The sequence below is a fragment of the Gopherus flavomarginatus genome, chromosome 3 (genome assembly GCF_025201925.1).
Source record: "Gopherus flavomarginatus isolate rGopFla2 chromosome 3, rGopFla2.mat.asm, whole genome shotgun sequence".
NCBI lineage: Eukaryota > Metazoa > Chordata > Testudines > Testudinidae > Gopherus > Gopherus flavomarginatus.
Window position 1 is genome coordinate 167,102,134 of NC_066619.1, and position 24,068 is coordinate 167,126,201.

General features: G+C 43.2%; 2 protein-coding genes across 3 annotated transcripts in view; both read right to left on the reverse strand.

Annotated features, from left to right (window-relative positions):
- The window catches only part of UNC5C (unc-5 netrin receptor C), a 375,760-nt gene that overhangs the window by 149,306 nt on the left and 202,386 nt on the right, over positions 1 to 24,068 (reverse strand). The gene's annotated exons all lie outside the window — the stretch shown is intronic.
- LOC127046667 (uncharacterized) lies at positions 3,489 to 4,575 on the reverse strand. The gene is made up of 2 exons (XM_050944061.1): positions 4,503 to 4,575; positions 3,489 to 4,470 (listed from the first exon to the last, which is right to left on the reverse strand). The coding sequence occupies exon 2, from the start codon at positions 4,459 to 4,461 to the stop codon at positions 3,493 to 3,495; it is 969 nt and encodes a 322-aa protein (XP_050800018.1). The 5' UTR covers positions 4,462 to 4,470; positions 4,503 to 4,575; the 3' UTR covers positions 3,489 to 3,492.

Sequence of the window (24,068 nt, forward strand, 5' to 3'; positions counted from 1 at the left end):
ATACTTCAGGGCTCTATTTGAAAAACCTTGTTATGACCAGTGGAGGAGCCATCAGATGTAGACAGATCCATCTGGTAGATCATTATGCACGTGGCCTGAGACAACCATACTGTGGCACTACATACCTGGGAAATGGAAACTATCACCCAAACATCCCAGGAAGTTGTTACCTTTATAACAAAGTGATATTTGACCTGTTTGGAAGGCTGGTGTCAGAACTTGTGAACAAATACACTGCAGCCTCTTGTCTGGAGATCATGGTGGGTTATGTGGCAGCCCACCAAACAATTATGGAAACTTTCTGAACTCTTGTGAATGAAGTAAGCAGAACTTCAAACTTACATGTAAACGTTCTGAGATGTAAGTACTCCTCACTGTGGAGAAGCAGAGTTAAGGCAGAGACTGGGGAGGATGACAGGTCTTTGATGCAGCATGCAATGTTCACCCCTCAGTAGAGATGCCAACTCTTGTGAATTGATCATGAGAGTTGCAATCTCTGAGTAAAATTGAGCCTCACTCACGATTTTGTGATAGAACTCTCAAATGTCAGGATTTTTTTTTCCCCAGCGGCAGCCAGGGGCAGCTCTAGCTTTTTTGCCGCCCCAAGCACGGCAGTCAGGCAGCCTTTGGTGGCTTGCGTGCCGGAGGTCCGCCGGTCCCATGGCTTCCGGGTACTCACCGCCGAATTGCCGCCGAATCTGTGGGTCCGGCGGACCTCCCGCAGACAAGCCACCGAAGGCTGCCTGTCTGCTGCCCTCGGTGTGAGCTGCAGAGTGCCCCCTGCGGCTTGCTGCCCCAGGCACACGCTTGGAGCGCTGGTGCCTGGAGCCCCAGCTGGTGGCAGCACAAATGTGCTTCCAGTCAAACAGGAATTACCCCACCCTAAACAAAGGAATGTGATTTCTCCAAAGTACTTTGAAAGACAATGAGAATTCATTTACATACCAGATAAACAGAGCTATCAAGCTAACAAGTAGGGGGAAGAGACAGCATGGCTACACCCCAGCAGGGAAGAGAAACTTCATCTGAGAGGGAGGAGGGCAACCCTCAAGTAGACAGTTGAATCAATTCAGGAAAAAAAAATCCTGACATTGAGTTCTAAAAGTGAGGCATATTTCCACTTAGAAATCCTGTCAGCCATTCCAGCCATGGCCAGGGCTCTGTCCAGCTATCAGCCCCAAGTGGCTGCTTCCCTGTCAGCCTGAAAAGTGAGAGAGGGGATCCCACTGCAACCCTCTCCCAAACTTGTGGAGAGTGAAGAACCCTAAGGAGCAGAAATGAGGCTAGGGACTGCAGGGGAGCTGAAGTGAGGATGATGAGGGCTGATGGTTTGGGGAAACTGTACTGAGAGTGGATTCTGAACAGATGTGGTGAGTGCTAGAAAGGTGAACTGAGGGTGGTGGAGTTGATGGGGTATGGGGGGATGAACTGATGGGATGGTGATGATGAGGGCTGGGGGACTGAACTGGGGGGCTGAACTGAGTGAGGGTTGGGTGGGGAGAGAACTGATTGGGGACAGGGAGACAGGCTTAATTGCTGGGCAGAAGACAGGCAGATGTGGAGGTGAGAGCTGCAGCAGGGCCCAAAAATTACCTGTGGAATCACAGTACATGTGGAAGAGTGGGCAAAACTAATTGTCACATACACACACCCTGCGGATGGGCAGACTGCCCTAAGAACCAAGAGACTGTCCTAAAAAATACAATACAATCTCTTTTTAAAATGTCATGATTTTGGGGCCAATCTGACTATTTTTGGGGGTCCAACTTGTTATTTTTGATCTCTTGAAGTTGGCAATACTGCTTCAGGATGAATTCTGGTCAGAGACAAAAGATATAAGTTCTCAGGAAAGAACTGAATTCTCCCATGTTTCTGATGAAAAGCATCACCTTAGCATATAGTAGTTTAGGGGGACTTCCCACAGGGGTCTAAATGGGGGACAGTTGGAAAATGAGAGAGAAATACATTGAGAAGTCACTAGATGATCCTGGGGGCTCTTCAGCAAAAACAAACAAACAATTCCTACCATAAGAATGGGAACTAACATCTCTGCCATGCTATAACCCCCTCACCTCTGAAGGGTACTGGTGTAGAGGCCTTTTTAAAGCCCTTCAAGGAGGAAATATAAGATATTGTGCGGTGAACAAGTGAGTTATTCTTCTTAGTGGCCCAGCAAACACCAGTATTGCTAATTTATCAGCAGAAGACAGCATTCTGCAGCTTCAAGGTCCACACTTCAGCGGAGAAGGCCTCATCTAGAAGTCTCCAAGCTGCTCTGAATGAGAAAAGGACTTTGGACTCTGGATCAATGGTGAGTGAGGAGAAACAGTTTCCAGGGATGGTCCAGTGACAAGTTTGTTAACTGTGAAGACTAAGGGCATCTATGACACGTAAGGGCTAGTATGATTACCTCTACTTTGCCAGCTCAGCCTAACTCAGAACTCTGGGAAGAAGAGGAAGGCAAGAGAAGCACTATACTTGCTCCTCGCAGCAGTTACATTCCCACTTATCATTGCTGACTTTAGGATCGAGAGCCTGAATCCAAGATCAGGAAAGTTCAGTTGTTGTAAAAGTCTATTGCTGGTGCTCCCAACATGCAGTAGATCTGCTTGAACAATGGGATTGAGGCTTCATTTCCTGGATATTGCATTTTACCCTACTTTGCATTCTCTCTTCAGAGATGTAAAAGACTATGTAAGCTGGGTGGGGGTGGGGGGGGGAAGGGGCCATGGCCCTCCCACTTTTCAAAGTGGACAGGCAGGTCAGTCCACTTTTCGCAATGGGCCCAGCTCCCTGCCCCACTTCTTTCCTCTGATGCCCTACCCTCCCACCCCCCTCCCCCAGCTGTGAGGAGCCCGGGCCCCTCCACCTGCCCAGGGTGTAGGGGTCCGAGAGCAGCCCCTGGCCTGTGTCCCCACCCCCAGACCCACCACCCAGAGCACCTTGAGGGTTTGCGGCTCCCCAGGTGGCTCTTACCATGGCCCGGCTGCGGCTCTTTGGCCAGGCCCCATGCCCAGTCCAGGCTGGAAGCTGAGACAGCATAGGAGCCATGTGGACAGTTGTGGGGGGCTGCAGACGCACCACCTGCCCTGGGTGCTGGACCCAGGGGGCAGGGATATGCGCCAGGGGCTGCTCTTGGGCTCCCTCACACTGGGCAGGTGGAGGGGCCTGGGCTCCACAGTCAGGCTTCGACTTCTGGCTTGTCTGAGGGGGCAGGGCCTTGGGGGGAAGAGATGGGGCAGGGGTGGGGCCATGGAGGGGTAGGGCCTCATGCCCTCCCCACTTTTACAAAGAATCCATCGCCCCTGATGTCAGGTGCAAGACAGAGGAGAATCTGGCTTCCAGTTTCACAAGGGCTACCTCTGTCAATTAAACTGCATGGGACATGGTAGGTTTTAAAACAGAAAACAGAAGAATTCAGAATGAAAGAAACGGAGGGCTTGTCTACATCACAAAGTTGCAGCGCTGATGAGGGGGTTACAGCGCTGCAACTTAGGAGGTGTACACATCTGCAGGGCACCACCAGCGCTGCAACTCCCTGTTTGCAGCGCTGGCCGTACTCCCGTTTTGTCTCGGGTGTAGAGGATCCAGCGCTGGTGATCCAGCGCTGGTAATCAAGTGTAGACACTTACCAGCGCTTTTCTTGACCTCCGTGGAATAAGCAGGTATCCCAGCATACCTGAGGAAGCCTCTGGTAATCAAGCAGGTCTCCTTCCCCGGTTTGCTCTCGCGTTCCCCGAACCCCCGTGCAAGCAGGTCTCCTTCCCTGCGGTTTGCAGGGGGGTTCGGGGAACGCGAGAGCAAACCGCGGCGAAGCTGGTCTCCTTCCCCGGTTTGCTCTCGCGTTCCCCGAACCCCCGTGCAAGCAGGTCTCCTTCCCTGCGGTTTGCAGGGGGGTTCGGGGAACGCGAGAGCAAACCGCGGGGAAGCTGGTCTCCTTCCCCGGTTTGCTCTCGCGTTCCCCGAACCCCCGTGCAAGCAGGTCTCCTTCCCTGCGGTTTGCAGGGGGGTTCGGGGAACGCGAGAGCAAACCGCGGGGAAGCTGGTCTCCTTCCCCGGTTTGCTCTCGCGTTCCCCGAACCCCCGTGCAAGCAGGTCTCCTTCCCTGCGGTTTGCAGGGGGGTTCGGGGAACGCGAGAGCAAACCGCGGCGAAGCTGGTCTCCTTCCCCGGTTTGCTCTCGCGTTCCCCGAACCCCCGTGCAAGCAGGTCTCCTTCCCTGCGGTTTGCAGGGGGGTTCGGGGAACGCGAGAGCAAACCGCGGCGAAGCTGGTCTCCTTCCCCGGTTTGCTCTCGCGTTCCCCGAACCCCCGTGCAAGCAGGTCTCCTTCCCTGCGGTTTGCAGGGGGGTTCGGGGAACGCGAGAGCAAACCGCGGCGAAGCTGGTCTCCTTCCCCGGTTTGCTCTCGCGTTCCCCGAACCCCCCTTGAAGCCGCCCAACAGCGCTGTAGTGTGGCCACATCTAACACCACTTGCAGCGCTGGTTGCTGTAAGTGTGGCCACTCTGCAGCGCTGGCCCTATACAGCTGTACTAATACAGCTGTAACAACCAGCGCTGCAAAATTGTAGATGTAGACATACCCTCAATATTAACTAGTCAAGCTCATGCTGCCAATGCAGACACTTCTTTGCAACCAACTTCTTTGCAGTATTCAAATGTAATTTGCTTGAGCTGAATCTCCTTTCTTTTTCTCTCTGCTTTTCTTCTGGAGTGTATTATGTTACAGCCTTATTATCATCAATTAATGTCTAGAAAAAAAATCAAAGGGCCTGATTTTCCTCTCACTTACAGAAGTGTAAAACTGGTGTAACACCACTGACTTCCCTGAAAAGCTAACTTCAGTGCAATTACTCCTGATTTACACCACTGCAAGAGAGAGGAGAATCAATCCCAGATAAAGGAAGAAAAAGGCCTTTTTCATTATTTTATACATCCTGATTTTATAGGACAACTTGTAAGGTTAATTAATGCTGTTCATAAAGCACATGTCATCCCCTAATCACATTTAATTAATAATTATAACTAACAGCCTGCTCCTCAACCTACTAAAGCCTATGGGAGCTTTGCCATTGATTAGATTGGGAGGAGCAGACGACCCTAAATCTATCCCTTCAAGGTGTACCTTGTGTTCTTCTAAGGGAGGGACATTGCTCAAGGTGTCATATTGGTAATTCAAGACAGACTCATTGTGGTATATACAGATACAAATATGTAAATGAAGGCTCTGTTAACAAAGTCCACCACTGGCTCAGGACAAACTGCGTCTGACTTGAGGCTCTTATTGAAACAAGTAAGAGATGGCATATATAGCCATAAATGTACTTGTTAGCACTGCATTCAGCCTAGGTAAACATTAGTTCTTAATGAGGTTACAGACAAGACAAGGGAAATCCAGCCTGTATTATAGGAGGAAATAAAATTGTTCATTTGGGCAAGTACAGTCATGATAATTTTTATCTCTACAAGACCTAATGGAGATGTCTGCAAGTTTCTTTTTTTATGTTAGATTTCAGAGTGGTAGCCGTGTTAGTCTGTATCAGCAAAAACAACAAGGAGTCCTTGTGGTGCTAGATGGTCAGGATGTTAGAGAGCTTATTACTTCACTCTCCCACTTCCCTGGTCCTTCTCGCATGAACAGAGAACAACAATACTGAAGTCTGAAGGTGCAAACAATTCAATGTTTATTGGGGTGAACTTCCAGCAAGCTTAAATCTAAGTTTCTTTTTCCTTATTTTCGAATCCCAACTTACTTCCTTTTTGCCTCTAATTTATATAATAATATTCTTAACTATACCGTAACCAAACATTCTACTGAAATTTACCTAACCAATCCTAACATTGTGTAACACGATTAGCTGACCAATTATATCCCACCACCGTAATTAGTTTACACCTAGCAAAATTAATTATACAGCGGACAGAAAATCACAGAACCAGACATGGACCATGCAAATAAACAATAGCAAAGTGGGAACTATAACAACAAAATAATACAGAAGTGAGGATTTCATAACTACATCTATAAAGACATAAGGATTTCCCAGGTGTGTCTATTGATAAGTGAGTTCTTACCGAACAGAAAACTATCAAACTAAATTTCCTTTTACATCTTCTAGGCTCTTCCCTTTCTCTGGAGGTGATAGATCGGATCACCTTCCTAACAGCCCCAGATTGCCTTATTTCAAAATGACTAGTTTGGAATGTGAGGACGTCCATACGATTCCCAGCTTATGGCTGCTCCCACTGCTTAGCCAAAGGCATTAGCCTAAGAACAGGGCCTCAGACTGTCACAATGAAAGAAAGCCCTTATACAGATTCTTTCTTTTCTATCTCTATAACTAGCTAAATGATAAACATATACCTAAATTCTTAAAGTGTAGGCCTTTACAGAAAGGCCTGAATATCTATATCCTAACACTCCTCCCCATTTTTTCCTTTTGGGATCCTCCTGCCCAGGTATCCCTGGAAAAACAAGGATATGTGGCAACACACTTCCTGATAGGGCCAGGTATCAAAGTGGAAGGTGCCACAAGGACGCCTCCTTTTTTTGTGTGTGTTGTTGTCTTAATGCTATCGATAGAGAAAAGATTGAGCCAGCTCTTCAACGGATATAGACTGATTTACAACAGAGAAGGATCTGGCCCAAGATGTTTGAAAAGTTGAATATCAAAGACATGTTGGGGCATTTTTTTTTCTTTAAAAGATGATTGTGATGACCGTTCATGACACAAATATATAATATTGACTTTTCCAATATATGATAATGACTTGCAGGCCTAGATTCTCCACCACCTTGTATTCTGCATAGTCATTTACAGCTATGCAAAATAAGTGAGAAGTAAATATAAAATGCTACAAAGATCAGAATTCTATGCTTACTTGTATCATCGAAACAGTCATACTCCCCTCCATTTGTTACAAAGATAAAGGATTAACCAAGCTGCAAAGCACAAAGGTTTCAGTTTGTTTGAACTCTTAAGCCAGGATTGTAGCCTAGTGTGTGAATTCTGGGAAGTTGTGTTCATCAACATTTTACTTGGAAAATTAGATAGTCTGCCTCTTTAGAGCTTCTGTACAGAACTGGGCTGGTTACTGAGTCAGGTTATCAAAAGTACAGTATCTGAAAAAAATCCCAACTACGCTTGAGCAAACTAGAAATGATGCTGATAAAACTTACTTCTAATTATTACAGGGCTGTATATTATAGTCTTTTGTACAGTCACCTTTTCTTTGTATTTGCTTATAACTAATAAAATATTTAAGTTTTAAAAGAAAAAGAAAGTGGGTCACAAATTGTGTCTGAAACGTTATCTCTCTTGGTCTCTCATGCAACAAAAACACAGAGAGTGACATTGAAGTATTTCGTTAACCCGGCACATGCACCTCCTTCCAAAAGTGTGACCTCCAGCACTTTATCTAATTAGAAAACTGACACTACTCAAGTTAGATGTGGACGTTATGAGCAGTTTAGCCGCATCTCATTAATATTTTTTATTGTCTCCCTTTAAATAATGAATATTTGATTGGGAGGGAAGAAAACATGCAATACAATGTATGAACAGTAATAGGATTTGTGGATCACAACATAAGATTCCTTCTTTGTGGGTAGCTTGTAAAACTAAACATATTTTTTCCCCATTTGGACTGTAGTATTGAAGAGGCTGTATCCCAAAGTTGATGGCATAGGATTCAATCGAAACCACCTGCAATGCAAAGTTTAATTTGAAACATTTCTGCCCCAGCTTCCATTAGTAGTCATAATGGCTGACATAAGGTCAAAAAATTATTAAACCTCCAAGGAGCATCATTTCCTTTTCAGTGTTACACTTCACTTTTCTTTGACACATTAGTCCTGAAGCAGCTTCAGGCTCTTGACCCCTCTTCTAACCTTGATAACTAATTAAAGATGGACAAGGCTTAGGCTACAATAGTTTTTGTTAAACCTATTCATTCTGAAGTCCCCTTCAGGCATTCTGTCACTTAGGACAACGCCTGCCATATTTACATGAAGATGAAAGACAAGACTTAACGTAACCTTTGTGGTTAGAAGGTAGCATGCATTTTATAACATGCAAATTACATTCCCAGCACGCACTAGAAACATATTTCTTGGGAATATTCCAAAGCACACAACTCTGGCAAAACTTGAAGATGGTTAACTGTGTGCGTACTTTTAGAGTTAGACATTCAGATTCCAGTTCTTTATCTGGATGCCATGTCAACAAACCAAATGTGTTACAGTGAATAAAATTAGCAAATTAAAGGGTTGATCTTGCCCTTCCAAATATAAATTTCCATGATACACCCACATACTGGAAGAGATGCTAGATCTAAACTATATATCCTCATCTGTGCACATGCGGATGTTGGGATCACCTGTAAAATCATTCCATATGGCAGAATGTCATTTGATATGTTGGTCTATCGAGACGGCAGGGGTTGAGAACTGCTGTTTGCTGAAAGGAATCCCATCGTGTCCTCCAAGCCAGAGGACCTGTAAATTTATGTTGCACTTTACACATGTTTTCTTATTTCATGAGTTTTGTTTTTGGGCACAAAGCCTTCAGCAATTAGGAATCACCAGCTAGTTCAGAACGCTGCAGCGCATCTTCTCAGTAACACAGACTACTATAACCACAGGTTTCAGAGTAGCAGCCGTGTTAGTCTGTAGCCCACCAAAGCTTATGCTCAAATAAATTTGTTAGTCTCCAAGGTGCCACAAGTACTCCTGTTCTTTTTACTATAACCATGTCACACCCTGTCCTCATCTATCTACACTGGCTTCCCTTTTGAATTCTGAATCAAGTTCAAGGTCTTGGTCCTTATCTTCAAGGTGCTCCAAGATGTGGGCCCAACATAACTAACCATCTAAAGATCTGGGATGAGGACACTAGGTAACAACTCCACTCCTCTGACACAGTGGAACTCTTCGCAATAAGGGTAAAACTTATCAGTGCAGGAGAAAGAACTTTCCTGGGAGTGAGAACAAACTCCCGCAGAATCAAAGGATCATCACAAACTTCACCACTTTCCTCTCCAAGTGTAAGGTGAAATTCTTTACCTTGCCTTATTTAACAGAAATACATAGTAACATGGAGAGAAGACGAGAGAACAAACCACATGACAGATGTTAGTCATATTGCTTAATGCACTGCTAGAAGGAGCTCAGATACTATGTTGGTGAGCACAGTATAAAAACATATACAGAATGAATAGAATGAGAAGACAGCTGGAGTTTGCAAGCCAGCATTTTAGGGTCATAAATTCAGTCTTCTAGCTCTGCCGAGTGAATATTTTTACCACCATCTTCCTAAACCTAAAAAAATTCTGCATATTTCCCTCCAGGTTCCTTCTATCCAGGGAGCTGCGGCTGCTTTTAAGACCACTCTTTTTCTGAGTTTGAGGTAGTGGTAAAAACTTTACATAATTAAGGCAGCTGAAGTCCGGAGGGACATTGTGGATCTCCATCAAAACATGAGCAACCTGCAATGGAAAGCGGATCTCTTTAGTGGGATCATACTCTGGATACTTACCTGTGCCTGAAAAACTGACTCAGTGTAATGGCCTTGTGCTAAAGCACTGGTATTCAGGAAATAGATATCACATAATCTCTGTGCTCACGACCCCATGTGATAAATGGAGATAATAATACTTCCCTACCTCACATGGGTAGCCTGAGGCAATCAAGTACTATAGTGAGGAGAACCATATATAAATACCTTGACCATTAACACTCCAACTCATTTAGGGTGACCAGATAGCAAATATGAAAAATCAGGATGTGGGCAGGTGTAATAGGTGCCAATATAAGACAAAGCCCCAAATATTGGCACTGTCCCTATAAAATTGGGACATCTGGTCACCCCAAACTCATTGTACATGTAAAGGGGGAAAAAACCTGAATCCCTCAGCTTCTTCTTCAATGTGCAGAATTACTCTAGATGACACATTTATAATCAACAGCACAAAATCTGAAGCAAACATGAAGGAGAAAGCACACAGAAGTCATGACATCCAGAAAATGGCAAGAGTGAAATCCTGGTCCTATTGAAGTCAATGGGAGTTTTGCCATTGACCAATAGGGCCTGAATTTCACCCCAAGTATCTGAATTCACCTCAGGCAACTATTAATACCACAGGTCAAAAGGTGGATACACAACTATACCTTTTCTATGAACAAGTGTTACTTAAAAGCCCCAATTCACTACTTTCTTCCTTGGATCTTAATGACCACTGTTATTTGCCCAGCACTAGTTATCTGATTATGTCTATGGCCAATTTTTCAAGATCCATAAATTCTTTTATATGTGACTGATTGATCTCCGCAGAAGTTCAAATTACATTAGAAATCCATTAGCTAAATTCTACAGGGTGGGGGAAGACAAGAGGGATGGCTTCTGTCTGCCAGCCTTGGTAAAGGGAAAAAAATAAGATAAAAATCTCATTATTAAATTAGACATCCAGGTACTTAGGCAACTAGATGGAAGAACATGAACTGCAGTCTGGAATCAGAAATGTGGCGTAGACATTTTTTTAAACTATCAATTCTACAGAAGAGTCATTAGGCAGATGAAAAACACAGGACTTTTGAAACTACTGTGGCATTTAGTGCTCACAGATGGAAAAAAGTGGGCATGCACCTGAAATCTTCATGCCAAAAAAATCAAACCTATTCTTCCCTATGAAGAAAAATGAAAGTGTAATGCTCATGTATTTTTAAAATACATACAATAATTTAAATGGCTAGTCTCCTCCATGCAGAGGAGGTTGTTTATTTGAGGAGATGCACAGACAATGTAGCTGTTGGAGCATGTGTCCTTTTCTCTCCCTGAGCCAGCCACTCCCTCCCTCCACACTTCCCATCAACAAACTCAGCAAGTGAAAAAATGTGAGAAGAATACAGATAGTGCATTGATATTAACACCATATCCTTTTCTAGAACTGGAAACAGCAATGGATTGATTTCAGGGCTCACAGTGGGATAGTACAATACAGTATGGCTCATATGACTTTCAGAAACAATCTAAATTCATAGACCTATTTCAAAAGCTCATGAAAGGCCTGATGTATAGCAGTATTTGGTTACAGATTGCAATCTTCCCCCTACAGTGACTAATTCCATCCACTCTCTCTTTCTAAGTCTTGCTGATTTGTTACTCTCCATCTCCAATTTACTTAACTAAGGAGGGCAACCTCAGTCAGCAGGCTCCTGACTTTTGCCTTACCCCCACCCTCCATGGGTTCAGTTAAAGTTCTTGTGCAGTGTTATCATTTTAATCTCCTGCAGTCGTACACAAAAGCTGCCTCAAACGGAAGTCGTTGGCCGTGTTATGAAACAGCCCTGTGAAGAGAAGGATTCATAGACTCATGATGTAGTATTTATGAAAGCTGCTGGCTAAAAAATACACATTCTCCTGCCTTGGGCAGCAAATCCTCAACTTCCCTCATTTTTGTCCTTTCTGCCCAACTTAACCGCATGGCCAGCCACACCCAAAACAAGCTACTCTAAGTCCACATCTATATCACCACTGATGTCTGCAAAACTTGTGTTATTCAGAGGCATGAAAAACACAGACTCCTGAATGACCCCTGAGTGACACATGTTACGCCGGCATAAGTAGTAGTATGCAGAGTGCTATGTTAGTGGGAGAGCTTCTCCTGCCAACATAGTTACTGAAGCTCATTGGGGGTGGTTTAATTATGTCAACGGGAGAGGTCTCTCCCATTGGCACAGAGAAGCTACATGAGAGATCTTACAGCAGCATAGCTGCACTGGTACAACGGTGCCACTGTAAGCTCTTTAGTGTAGACATGGCCTAAAACCAAATATGGGAAATCAAGTGGAAAGGAGTCAATTTTGAGAATTCAGTAGTACCCACTGCAATTACAGACGTACCTCATAGTAAACAGAAGCTCCCAAGAGCAGTTCCAACACTGATCCTTTGAAGGAGCTGAGAACAGTGCCAACCCATCCGTTTTGAGGAAGAACAAATGGTTTTGTGGTTCAGAGACTGGACTAAGATTCAGGAAACAGGAAATTAGTTCCTGCCTCTACCCCATACTTAGTGTGTTTCAGTTCTGCATCTGCAGAATGGGCTTAATAGTTCTTCCTTTGTCCGTCCTATCTATTACTAATTAAAGCTTTATGGGGCGAGACTTTTTCTTACTATGTCTATTGATGACGACATTGGCAATGTGACCCCGATCTGAGCTAGGCACTGCTGTAATGTAAGTAATAATAGTGAGCATGTTAACTATTTTACTGCTGCCTAATGTATCTAGTACATGTAGAAAAAATAAACTGTCACTGCTGTCACATGCACAAGGTATGTTATCACTGCAACTTCAGAGAACTAGGGATAAATTAATAATAAGGAATACTGCTTTTTATATAGTAGCTTTCATCCAGGAATCTTAAGACACACTTCTAAGGTGGTGAGAATTTGAAACCTGATCAAGGTCACACAGCAAATGTTCTTAACCCAGCAAAGTTAAAAACAGAATTCAAGGGTATGTTCCACATGGATGAATGGATACCACTAGGACTTCATGTTGGCACAGAGGTCTGCCCACTTGGAACAAATTGCAGGAACAGGGCCCAAGTACCTTGCTTTGCAGTTTTGTGCTCTAGCCACTAGGATATGTTACTTGCCATGAGCTGTGTGCTCTGGTTTGAACAAAATCAGAACCAAAGATTTTTTTAGGTTTCAATAATAATTATAACAATATAAAATTATTACATTTTAATATCAGGAGCTGTAGCTGAAAGCGAACATGATGATATATTGTGAGAAAGGCTGATGGAGGTATTTATAGCTAGACCCTTCCTAGCAGCATGAATCAAAAGTAAGATGAAATTTCTAGCTCACTTTTGCAGATCCAAGAGGTTCAGATAAGATTTGCATAAATATTCAGGGCCATACTTTCTTTTTAAAGACAGTCTTTACCTTTAAATGTACACGCGCAAATTTTGCATGCATATCCATTTGTGCCTGCAGTTGCCTTCCTTGCGTGAACACATGAACAACTATTCAACTATTGTGAACCTGCGATTGCAAACCATATTTTGAAAATGTGAGGCGCTGACATATGGCCTTATTTAGGTCTTGATCTGATCCAAACTTCTAAACCTTCTTGAGAGGCTGCCATCTCCATGAAAAGCACCACTGCATTCCATTGGCACCCTCAGCAATATACAGAAATTAATGGGTTACATTTGTTTTTTTAAGTATAGACTTACTTGAATAAGTGGATGAAGAGAAATGAATTAATAATAAATGTAAAAGAGGAATGAGAGAGATTTAATTAATTAAAACTTCACTGAACTTGTTCTGTAGTGCTCAGTCCTAGTTCATTTCTTCTTTGCTTCCCAGTACATCAGACGAAAGCTGCAGGGTTACATGATTTTCTTTCAGTTCTGTCCTACAGCTAGGAGTATAAATCTCGGGTATTTTCACTATTATCTCATAGGCATGTAGGTCCACACTGGGGAGTGAAATTCTGGTCGACATACTGAGAGACTGGAGGATTGCCTCCAATGTCTGCTCAGCAAGGAACATACTTTATTTAAAACAGAAACAAAAAGAAAAACAGCATTTACAAGTTTGGCAAGGTTCTCTCACTTCCTTCCTCTCTTGTTTTTAACGTGTCTTTCTTCTGTTCTCCTCTAACCACCTCTTCTCTTCTGCTCTTAATCCTAGTTCCTTTTGCCTCTTTGTACATCCTTGTCTCTTCTTCCTTTTCTATCTTCCAATTTTTTCATTTTTCTTTTCCTTCTCCCTCCTCTTCTCCATTCTTTGCTCCATTCTTTCTATCCCCCATCTCTCTACTCCCCTTATGTCTTTCTGTTGTTCCCTTTCTCTTCTATTTCAGGTCCAGTAGCACCATGGCCACTCTTCCTTTTCAGAAATCTTCCTGGGTTCTTGAGAGGCAGAAAAAATGTGCAGTTGTAGCTCTGGAAGCCAATAAGAAGAATCAGGGAATGACCAAGTACTACCCCAGAAGCCAACAACAATCCTAATGTGCTCTATCCACTTTCATTTACTCTATCTACAGAATTATTCACTAGATTACAGGTGTCATTCTAATCTCACCCACAGCAGTTACACATGTGTAAAACATCACAGCGTTAATTGGGAATGAATCCTGATTCATACAGGCATAAGTGAATTCAGACCTAGTCCTGAGTGTCCAATCAACAGTCACAATCTGAGCTGGTTTTGGGAAAATTTTCTGCCAGACATTTGGCAGCATTAGTTTGAACAGCACAAACCTAACATGAGCTTAGCTGATCTCATTTAGCAGATTTCTAATTCGTGGTCAGCAGCACACAGTAGTATTAAATCATACATCTGTAAATATATGGAGAAAAAGTCACATTTCGTGATTACCCAGGTCTTGGGGCAGAGGGGCTGGAACACATATAACATTAATTATTAGCCACTGAAAGAGAATGCTTACACTTAAAAGGTCATTTACAATGGCTTGATTTTACACTCTGAGCCACATTTCACCTTAAGTGGCAAAAGCACAGCATATAAATAAATTAATATCTAAATTAAAACAGCCCTGGTGCATTTTAATAGTATTTACCATTCATGGTATGCAAGAAACCTCATATCCTTGCTTTCTGCTAATACTTAAGGTAAAAGGAGCATTTTGGTTTAATTCCCACTGTACTTTAAGATGAGGCCAAGATGTATTTTAGTGCAGCTGCAAACAGGTTCTGTAAGAACACGGCAGTCAGCACTTTGCCTCAAGAGGCTGAGCTGTTGCCAGGTCTGTCCTTTTCAAAGCGACAGACTTTCCCCAAACCCACCCTTGTTACCTGGCAAGATGTCGTACATTGACATCACCTTATTTATAACAACTTTCCCCCTCCCTCCCCGTACTATATTTTTAAAAAACTTGAATAAAATCTCTCTGCCACTACACTGACAATTGTTTTGAAATGCCAAAGTTAGGCTGGAAATCACCATTCACTTCTGAATGGAAATTATCCCTTTCACCAGATATAAACATTGTATTTTAAACTTTGAGCACAGCAATCAGAAACCAGGGGACAAGTGATGTCTTGATGTTGGCTGCGAAGATAATTAATTTATTGGAAACCAGTTAACTGACTGAAAGAGGTCAATTGAGATTATACTGGGATGATATCAACCTTTGGGATGCTCCTGAGAATACTACGTCCCCAGCTCAAAAACAGGGTCTTTGGTAACAAAGGCCCTTTCTGTAGCTTCCCTTTGGTGATGTTACCTGAGGAACTGATTGGCGAATCAATGCCTCAGAATCATGATACAGCTCCTCCTCCTGCATCAGTAGCAACTAGCTGTGTCTCAAACCACTTACTGTTCAAGGCCCCTTTAACTGCAGCACCCAGATCTCTGGGATACATAGCATCCCATGTCAGCAACCAAAGTGACAACAAGACACTGTCAGTCAGAAAATGTCAGCTCCATAAGTCTTTGTTTAATATATATGAAAAACAAACTGGGACTGGGCGGAGGGGAAATATGTAGGAGCAGTAGCAAAGAACAAGTTGCTGTACATGACAGTTAATTTCTAGATAGCTAAGGAGATTAATGACTTCAACTGCAGCTCATGCATTACTGTCTCTAGCTATTCAAAGAGGAAATGTCATGTACAGCAACTTGTTCTTCATTGTCCAAGCAGTGAAGGTTCATGTGCTAACTGCTCTGTGGAACCCCAGTTATGGAACAGAATGTGTAATTCAGGAAATCATGAATATGAAGCTCTACTTTGTGTTTAAATAATGCAAAGTTCCAAACAACTGATGACGAGTGTGAAAACTGATCCAACCACAAATTATTTCAGCACCAAGCACAGCAGTCAGCTGTGGAGATATTCACCTTCCATATTAATCCTTGTTGAAAGAACATGAAGAAATATTTTAAATAGTTGCTATTTCCTTTTCTTTTTCTACTTTCCATTAGTTGTAATAATTATTTAGAAGCTTGAAAATAATTGTTCCCCCAAACAATGATCTTTTTCCTTTTATGTCTTTTTAATGTAAATGAGTGCTAGCAAAAACACCAGATTGACAGCTCCAAATCCTCAATTTACCCACAGGACAAGTACAACCAGGGCAGCAAAACAACCACCACCAAATATGCATCAGTCGTCTCCTATCTCCTGAACTCTCTGGCCCTCATCACCATTCTTTCTAAGCATCTCATAATCAGTAATGGATTTTATCTTCCACACACCCCATTGCGAGATAGGAAAATAATTATCCCCATTTTTTACAGATGGGAACTGAGGCACAGGGTAGACAGAGGGCATGTCTACACTGCAATTAGAAACTCACAGCTGGCCTGTGCCAGCTGACTACTCTCAGGCTGCAAAGGTGTTTTATTGTGATGTAAACATTCCAGCTCAGAGGGTCCTAGAGCCCAGGCTCCAGCCCTGCAGACAGAGAGCTCGGTGAGTCTGAATCAGCTGGCACGGGCCAGCCACCAATTTTTAATTGCAGTGTAGGCATACTCTGAGTACCTTGTCCAAAGCCAAAAAGGAAGTTTGTGGCTGATCCAGGAATCAAGATTTCCCAAGTTCCAGGCTAGTGATTTCTCTGTACCCCTACCTTAGTACTCACCTCGATGGAGCATCTCTAGGGGTAAGCATCATTTTGGCTGAGATTGTCAATGCAGACTAGGTGATTCCATCAAAATCAACTTGTCTAGACAGCTTTGAAAAATCTCATCCTATGTCTCTGAACCAATTTAATCTGTGGCCTCTCTGCTGAAACAGCAAATTATTGCCAATTTAGATGCTGGGTTTTTAGAGATTCTGAGGACGACAAGTTTCAGTGGTAGCTGAGTTAGCCTGTATCAGCAAAAAAACCCTGAGGAGTCCTTGTGGCACCTCAGAGACTAGCAAATTTATTTGGGCATAAGCTTTCGTAGGCTAGAACCAATTTCATCATATGTATGAAGTAAAAAATACAGGAGCAGGAATAAATACATGAAAGGATGGGGGTGCTTTAATCTGACATCAGGAATCATAACATTCAAAAACCAGTAGGAGAACACTTCAATCTCTCTGGTCACTCAATAACATTCCTCAAAGTGGCAATCCTTCAACAGAAAAACTTCAAAAACAGACTCCAACATGAAGCTGCAGAACTGGAATTGATTTGAAAACTGGAAGCCATCAGATTAGGCCTGAATAAAGACTGGGAGTGGCTGGGTCACTACAAAGTCTAAACTTAATTTCCCCAATACTAATTTCTCCCTACTGTTACTCACACCTTCTTGTCGACCGCCTCTAATGGGCCACTCTCTTACCACTTCAGAAGTTATTTTTCCTTCCTTGGTATCCTGCTGTTAATTGATTTATCTCATTAGACTGATTTAACACTTGGTAAAGCACCTCCATCCTTTCATGTGTTTATACCTGCTCCAGTATTTTTTATTTCATACATCTGATGAAGTGGGTTCTAGCCCATGAAAGCTTATGCCCAAATACATTTGTTAGTCTCTAAAGTGCCATACGGACGCCTCGGCTTTTTTTGAGGTAGACAAGTGTCCACTAAAAATGATACTGAGACCACAAATTCACTTCACAGGGGCATTAGATATCCTTCAGATGTTAACAGTTTTCAGTTGTTCCACTTTGGCTAGATACAAACCATTACCCTGGAGGGGAAATGCTCCATAGCCTAGAACTGCTCCCTTCCACCTTAAGTATGTTAGTTTTCACCTGTATTTTGAATTGATCTGGAATTGGGTGGGTGTTTGTAAACAAGAGTTTATAGAGTCATATGGATATATACATATTGGGCCCGCCCCTTACTTCATAGCTCTCATTAGCTATAACAGCACTGTAGCAATTTATATGTAATATTTGTGTTTGTACATCAGCATCTGTGATAGAACCACTGCTCTGAGAACACCCTGTTGCAGCAGCCAGTACAACTCATTGTTTGTTGTGGGTCTTAACAAAACAAACCAACAAACCCACAAAAACCAAAAACAAAACACAGGAGTTAATTTTTTCAAAATGTTATTTTTTCATTACATTCCTTCCACTGACACAAAGGAGCTATGATAGGATTACTAATTTTCACAGAAATACTCGCTTTCTGGTTTCATATACGTTGAGCCTGATTCTACTTCCACTAACCTCACACAGAACTGCTGACCGACTTCAGTGAAAGTAAGAATCATCTGAGTATTTGGTACAGTTTGCCTCATGATATTTACTTTCTGCTTTACTGCCTCATGTGCTAACTTTATGCATTTCTCTTTATTTTAGGGGGTTTTTTCTTTTTCCTTTTTCTTATGTAGGTGCTGTGACAACTCAGTTTTCAGTTCCTTCATTATACTCTATCACAACCATTTTATATACTGTCCCTTTTCGCAAACCCTTACTGACATGAGTAACTCTGCAGCTTTGCTATTCAGGGGCTGTGGCCCAGGGCCGCCCGGGCGGGGGGGAGGGGGCAAGTGGGGCAATTTTCCCCAGGCCCTGGGCTCCGCAGGGGCCCCCATGAGAATGGCTGAGGCTCTCTCCCTGCCCTGGCCCGACCCCACCTCTGCTCCTTTCCTGGAGCTTTAGTGCATCCTGGAGCATCCCTGGACAGTGCTGCAGCGTGGCTCTGGCAGGGCCTGAGCTCCTCCCCACTCAGAGCCGCATGGTAAGGGGGTGGCGCTGCAAGCTCCAGGCTGAGCGGAGGGAGCTCAGGCCCCGCTGGAGCTCACAGCCCCACCCCCTTACCACGCGGCTCTGAGTGGGGAGGCGCCCTGGCCCTGCTGGAGCCACACTGCAGCGCTGTTCAGGGATGCTTCTGGATGCAGCGTGCTGAGGCTCTGGGTGACGGGGGGAGCCGGGGGTAAGGGGCAAGGGCCAGGGGGGTTGGCTAAGGGGCAGGGAATCTCAGGGACAGTCAGGGGACAGGGAGGGGACAGAGGTTGGGGAGGGGGTGGTCAGGGGACATGGAAGGGGGGGCTGGATCGTGGGTGTTCTGGGGGTCTGTCAGGACTTGGAGGGGGATAGGGGTCAGGGCAGTCAGGGGACTGGGAGCAGGGGTGGGGTCCTGGGGTGGTGGTTGGGGTGGGTCTCTGGGGGACAAGGAGCAGGATGGGTCAGGGATTCTAAGAGGGGCGGGCAGCTGGGGGCAGGAAGTGGGTGGGGGTCAGATAGGGGGCAGGGCCAGGCTGTTTGGGAGGCACAACCTTCCCTGCCCTAAAGCTCATTCAGTAGTTTGAGGCTTGCAGAAGAGCCAAGCTGTTAGCTTTTCCATTAGGGCTACCATCCCTTTCACTTCTCAAATGCCAAATTATAGTCTATATTTAATTTCAGTGCCATAGGGAGATTCATGTCAGGGTAGGGTAGCTTCATTTAAAATTAGCCACTGGGGGATGGATCACATGAGAAGAGCAATATCCTACACCACCTACCTCCTTCCCAACCCTACCAAGGGAGACCTCACTCCCCTGCATTCCCTGAGGCTTCAGAGGGGTTAATTCAGTGGTTCTCAAACTTTTGTACTGGTGACCTCTTTCACATAGAATACCTCTGAGTACGACCCCCCGCTTAGAAATTAAAACCACTTTTTTATATATTTAATACTTTTATAAATGCTGGAGGCAAAGCAGGGTTTGAGGTGGAGGCTGACAGATCGCGACCCCCAGTAATAACCTCATGACCTCCTGAGGGGTCCCAACCCCCAGTTTGAGAACCCCTGAGTTAATTTAATTTTAGCACCCTGTGCCCATTCACATGCATGTGCTATTTTGAGCATTTCAGTTTTCACAACATAGGCTCATCCCAGATTCTGGAACAAGCTCAAATGCTCAGTTCGTGGAGTATGTATATAAGCTATATTTAGACAAATCCACAGTGACCGTCTCCAGTTTGTGAGGGACCCCATGGAGCCAGTCTCTAGGAAACAGATAAATGCATGGAGGTTAAGTCCATTAATGGCTATTAGCCAGGATGGGTAAGGAATGGTGTCCCTAGCCTGTGTTTCTCAGAGGGTAGAGATGGATGGCAAGACAGAGATCACTTGATCATTGCCTGTTAGGTTCACTCCCTCTGGACACTTGGCATTGGCCATTGTCGGTGGACAGGATATTGGGCTGGATGGACCTTTGGTTTGACCCAGTATGGCTGTTCTTATGTACTAACCTAAATGAACCCAAAGTTATAGAGACAGATATGAGTCAAGGAAGCCAGCAGAGTATCAGAAACCTGGAAAAATCTCTGACTGGATGGGCTCAGGCGTTTGGTCACAAGCTGAGGTGGTTCAAAAGTTATTGATTTTTTTTAAGCAGAATTTTTTTATTATTTCTTTAAACAATCAAACACAGCAAGCAGCAAATATTTGGCCACACGCTTCTGAAACCCCAAACCATATTCAGGTTTTGCCAGACTAATTTCAGCTTTTCAATTAAAAAAACAACAAATTTTGAAGGAAAGCAGACATTGTCCATGATATTTTTCTGCTTTTTAAAAATCCCTCGTTTTTGATCCAAAAAAAGTTTTGATGGAAAATATTTGTCCAACCCTTTTAATGAGCTTTAGTGCCTTTTAGCACTAGCTGATGCTGAGAACCAGTCTTACCTTGTAAAGAAGTTTTCTCAAAGCTGGGTTTGTGCTGAGATGCAGAAGGTTTATTTTTTCCAGGGCCGCCGATTGGGGGGCGGGAGGGAACATGTGGGGCAATTTGCTCTGGGCCCCGCAGGGGCCCCCACGAGAATACAGTATTGTATAGTATTGCAATTTTTTTATAGAAGGGGCCCCCAAAATTGCTTTGCCCCAGGCCCCCTGAATCCTCTGGGTGGCCCTGCTGTGGCCTCTACACAGGTGTCCCTGTCTACACAGATCTTAAGTAATCGTGGGTTGAGGGTGCAGAATCCTCTCCTTCAAACATTCTCTTGTAATGTAGGAATAAGCAGGAATCTCAGTGAGCTGAAATGTGCAGCATTTTCATTCCCTTACCAAAGGATAATTTGTGTAGGACATAAACTTGGTCCTTAACTTTTATCACCGCTAAGGCAATTACCTTTGTTTTTCATTTGCCTACATTGCAATGCATTCCCATGGTGCTATATAAATGATAATAAGAATACCCCAAAAAGCCATCGGACGGGTAACAACTTTCAGTCACTTCTGACCTGAGCAGGATGTACCCATTTTGAATCTCAATCCTTATTTAGGCAAAACACAATTCATTATTGTAATTATTATTAATTATTACTTCCCCCCACAGCTTTCTAAATGCAATTCTCCAGAGATGGCGTTCCAATTAAAGAAAAAAAAAGCTAGGGAAATTCAGCATGAGATAACCTATTTCTTTCTGTCAATTTTCTCCTATGCTTCTATTAGCAAATTTGCTTTCAGAGCAATTATTTCTATATATATATGTGTGATCCATTTGTGGCAGCTCTTTGCTTATCTCCTGACATAAGCACTATTAGGGCTGTCACAAATGATCAGCTGCTAGCTAGACAATGCTAATTCTGCAGTGTCCTGGTACCGCCAGTCAATATCAACAGAATCATAACAGCACACACTGTGAATTGCCTATTATTTATCCTTGCAGTGACTGTGTTGAGGACAGTTCTTCATTTTGACAAAAGTGAAGGAGAGGAAAGCCCTCATGTGGTCACTGTCTCACATGGTAGTGACAGCTCCTATTGCTTCAGGCATGCTCAAAACTGGAGACTTCTGAGTGTTTGCTCTAAACTCAGACCCATCAAAGCTGCAACCACTGTAGGGGACCCAGAGTATTTCTGAGGAGACTCAAGACTAGTCCAATGAATGGCTGTCACTGCTGGGCTTTATGCCCTAGAGTAAGCATAGTAGGCTACGATGCGTTCAGCATTTAATGCAACTCAGCTACATGGATGAAGCTCCACATAGTACAAGAGAAAAATCAGCTAAGATGCCCATTCATATGAAATACTTTTCTTGCACGGGTAGAGGTGAGTGGGCAGGAGGTTATGGCAGTATTTTTCAATCATGTATCATTATGGAACATCTGATTATCATAGCTGTAAAGCAAACTGTACTGAATATCTCAAATTTGCCAGGAAATTTGAAAGAGCTCTATATTATAGTTACCAAGAGTTCTCTCACAGCTGTGTCCCTCACTGCAATGATACAATAATAATGAGTAAATTCTATATATAATGATGTGCCAGTCAGATGGATCATGCCCTTAAATATGATGCAAACTCCTTATATGCCTTCCCAACATGCTGAAGTTGCCTTTGAAAAACTAAACCCTGAAGGACTAAGTAAATAGGATTTCCACTGGGCATGAAAATGAAAGGCTAAAGTTCTTGCAGAGGATACAAATCCCAACCAACCCAATGTGGCATGAGTAAGAGAGTGAGGTCCTGAGTGAAATGTAACATTGATGTATGTTATTTATGTAGAAGGATAGTCTTCTAGGAAAGGCCTCAAATGGTAACTCAGTAGATGTGTGTTTAATCCCCAGCTCCGCCACAGACTCCTTGCATGAACTTCAGGCAAGCTATTTAATCACTCTGTGCCTCAGTTCTCCATCTATAAAATGGGGATAATCATTCTCTTTCTCCTACCCTTTATGCATCTTATCTGCACAGACTATATATTCTTTGACGCAAAGACTCTCTTACTATATGCACTGTATGTATAGTGCCTAGAACAGTGGCTGAGTTGAGTTTTGCACTGAAAGTATGGATTCTACCACTTTGCTATGTATGAAGAATACAATGTATCTACCCCAAAATTACAGCAATTACTCTTTAAACAAAGAATTAATTTTCTAAGGCTATGCAAGTAAACTGGTTAGTTTATGAGTTAAAACTAATTTTTAAAATGAGTCCTTTAAGTAACTTGGCATATGATGCCAGACTGCATCTTTCTTCCAAATGATCTTTATAACAGAATAATGCAGATGCTTCATACTTCTCTTATAATTAAAATATTGATAACTTTTTAGGATTCATGGTAATTTTTCCTGTTACTATTCATAACTGAAAGGTTCTTCTTCAGTAGGGGCTGACAAGTCCACTATAGAGAACTCCAGGTAGAACTGCCTTTCTTCAAAATGGCTGCCATCTCCTATTGTTCTCAATGAGATGGAGGTCATAACTTCCCCAGAGTAGATGGCCATTTTGAAAAGGGCATCTATCTCCCATTGTTCACACTGGGACTGAGGCCATGGGCTGCTCTTAGCAATGATGATTTCACTCTCACTGGAAACAATGGGAGGAAATGGTCACTATGAAATGAGGCACCTTCAAAAAGGGAAGCTTTTGTCTCAGCTCCTTTGAGAACAATGAAAGATGGCAGCCATGATGAAAGGAAGCAACTCTTCATGAGCTTCTCAAGATTTTTATGCACCAGTATCTGTAGACAGATAAACATTCAGTCATAAAAATCGATGGCACAAAAAGACCATTAACCCTAAATATTTCTTTTCAACAGTTGCACCAGTACCACACAGTGGGAACTAAGGGTGTTGAGGGAATACAGGAGGGAAAGGAAAGGGGGGAAATGAAAAAATGATGTGGGAACACAAACACTAAAATGCCTTAATCATACTCATAGCATTGTTGTGTGATGTTACTATAGGGAAAAGTTAAGTTTGCTTGGGGGACTCTAATAGTGAATTTCCATATCTTAACACCTGGGGCTTTCTTTTAAGTGGTACGTTAACTTTGAATTGTCCACATTTATAACACTTTATTTGGCATAACTGCACCATCACTGAAGTGTACACTAATTTATTGATATGTACTCTTAGCCTCAACCCCAACCATAGCTTGGAGATATTGGTCAAGTCATGAAGGGCCTGTCATAAACAGATAGCTAAGGGTTAATGTCTCTTTCACCTGAAGCACCTGACCAGAGGACCAATCAGGAAACCGGATTTTTTCAACTTTGAGTGGAGGGAATTTTGTGTCTAAGGTCTTTGTTTTCCGTCTGCCTGCTTTTCTCTGAGCTTTGGAGAAGTAGTTTCTACTTTCTAGTCTTCTGTTTCTAAGTGTAAGGACAAAGAGATCAGATAGTAAGTTATATGGTTTCTTTTCTTTGGTATTTGCATGAATATA

Coding starts and splice junctions, on each gene's coding strand:
- LOC127046667 (XM_050944061.1), bottom strand. CDS start 4,461: ATGTGGCCACACTACAGCGCTGTTGGGCGGCTTCAAGGGGGGTTCGGG.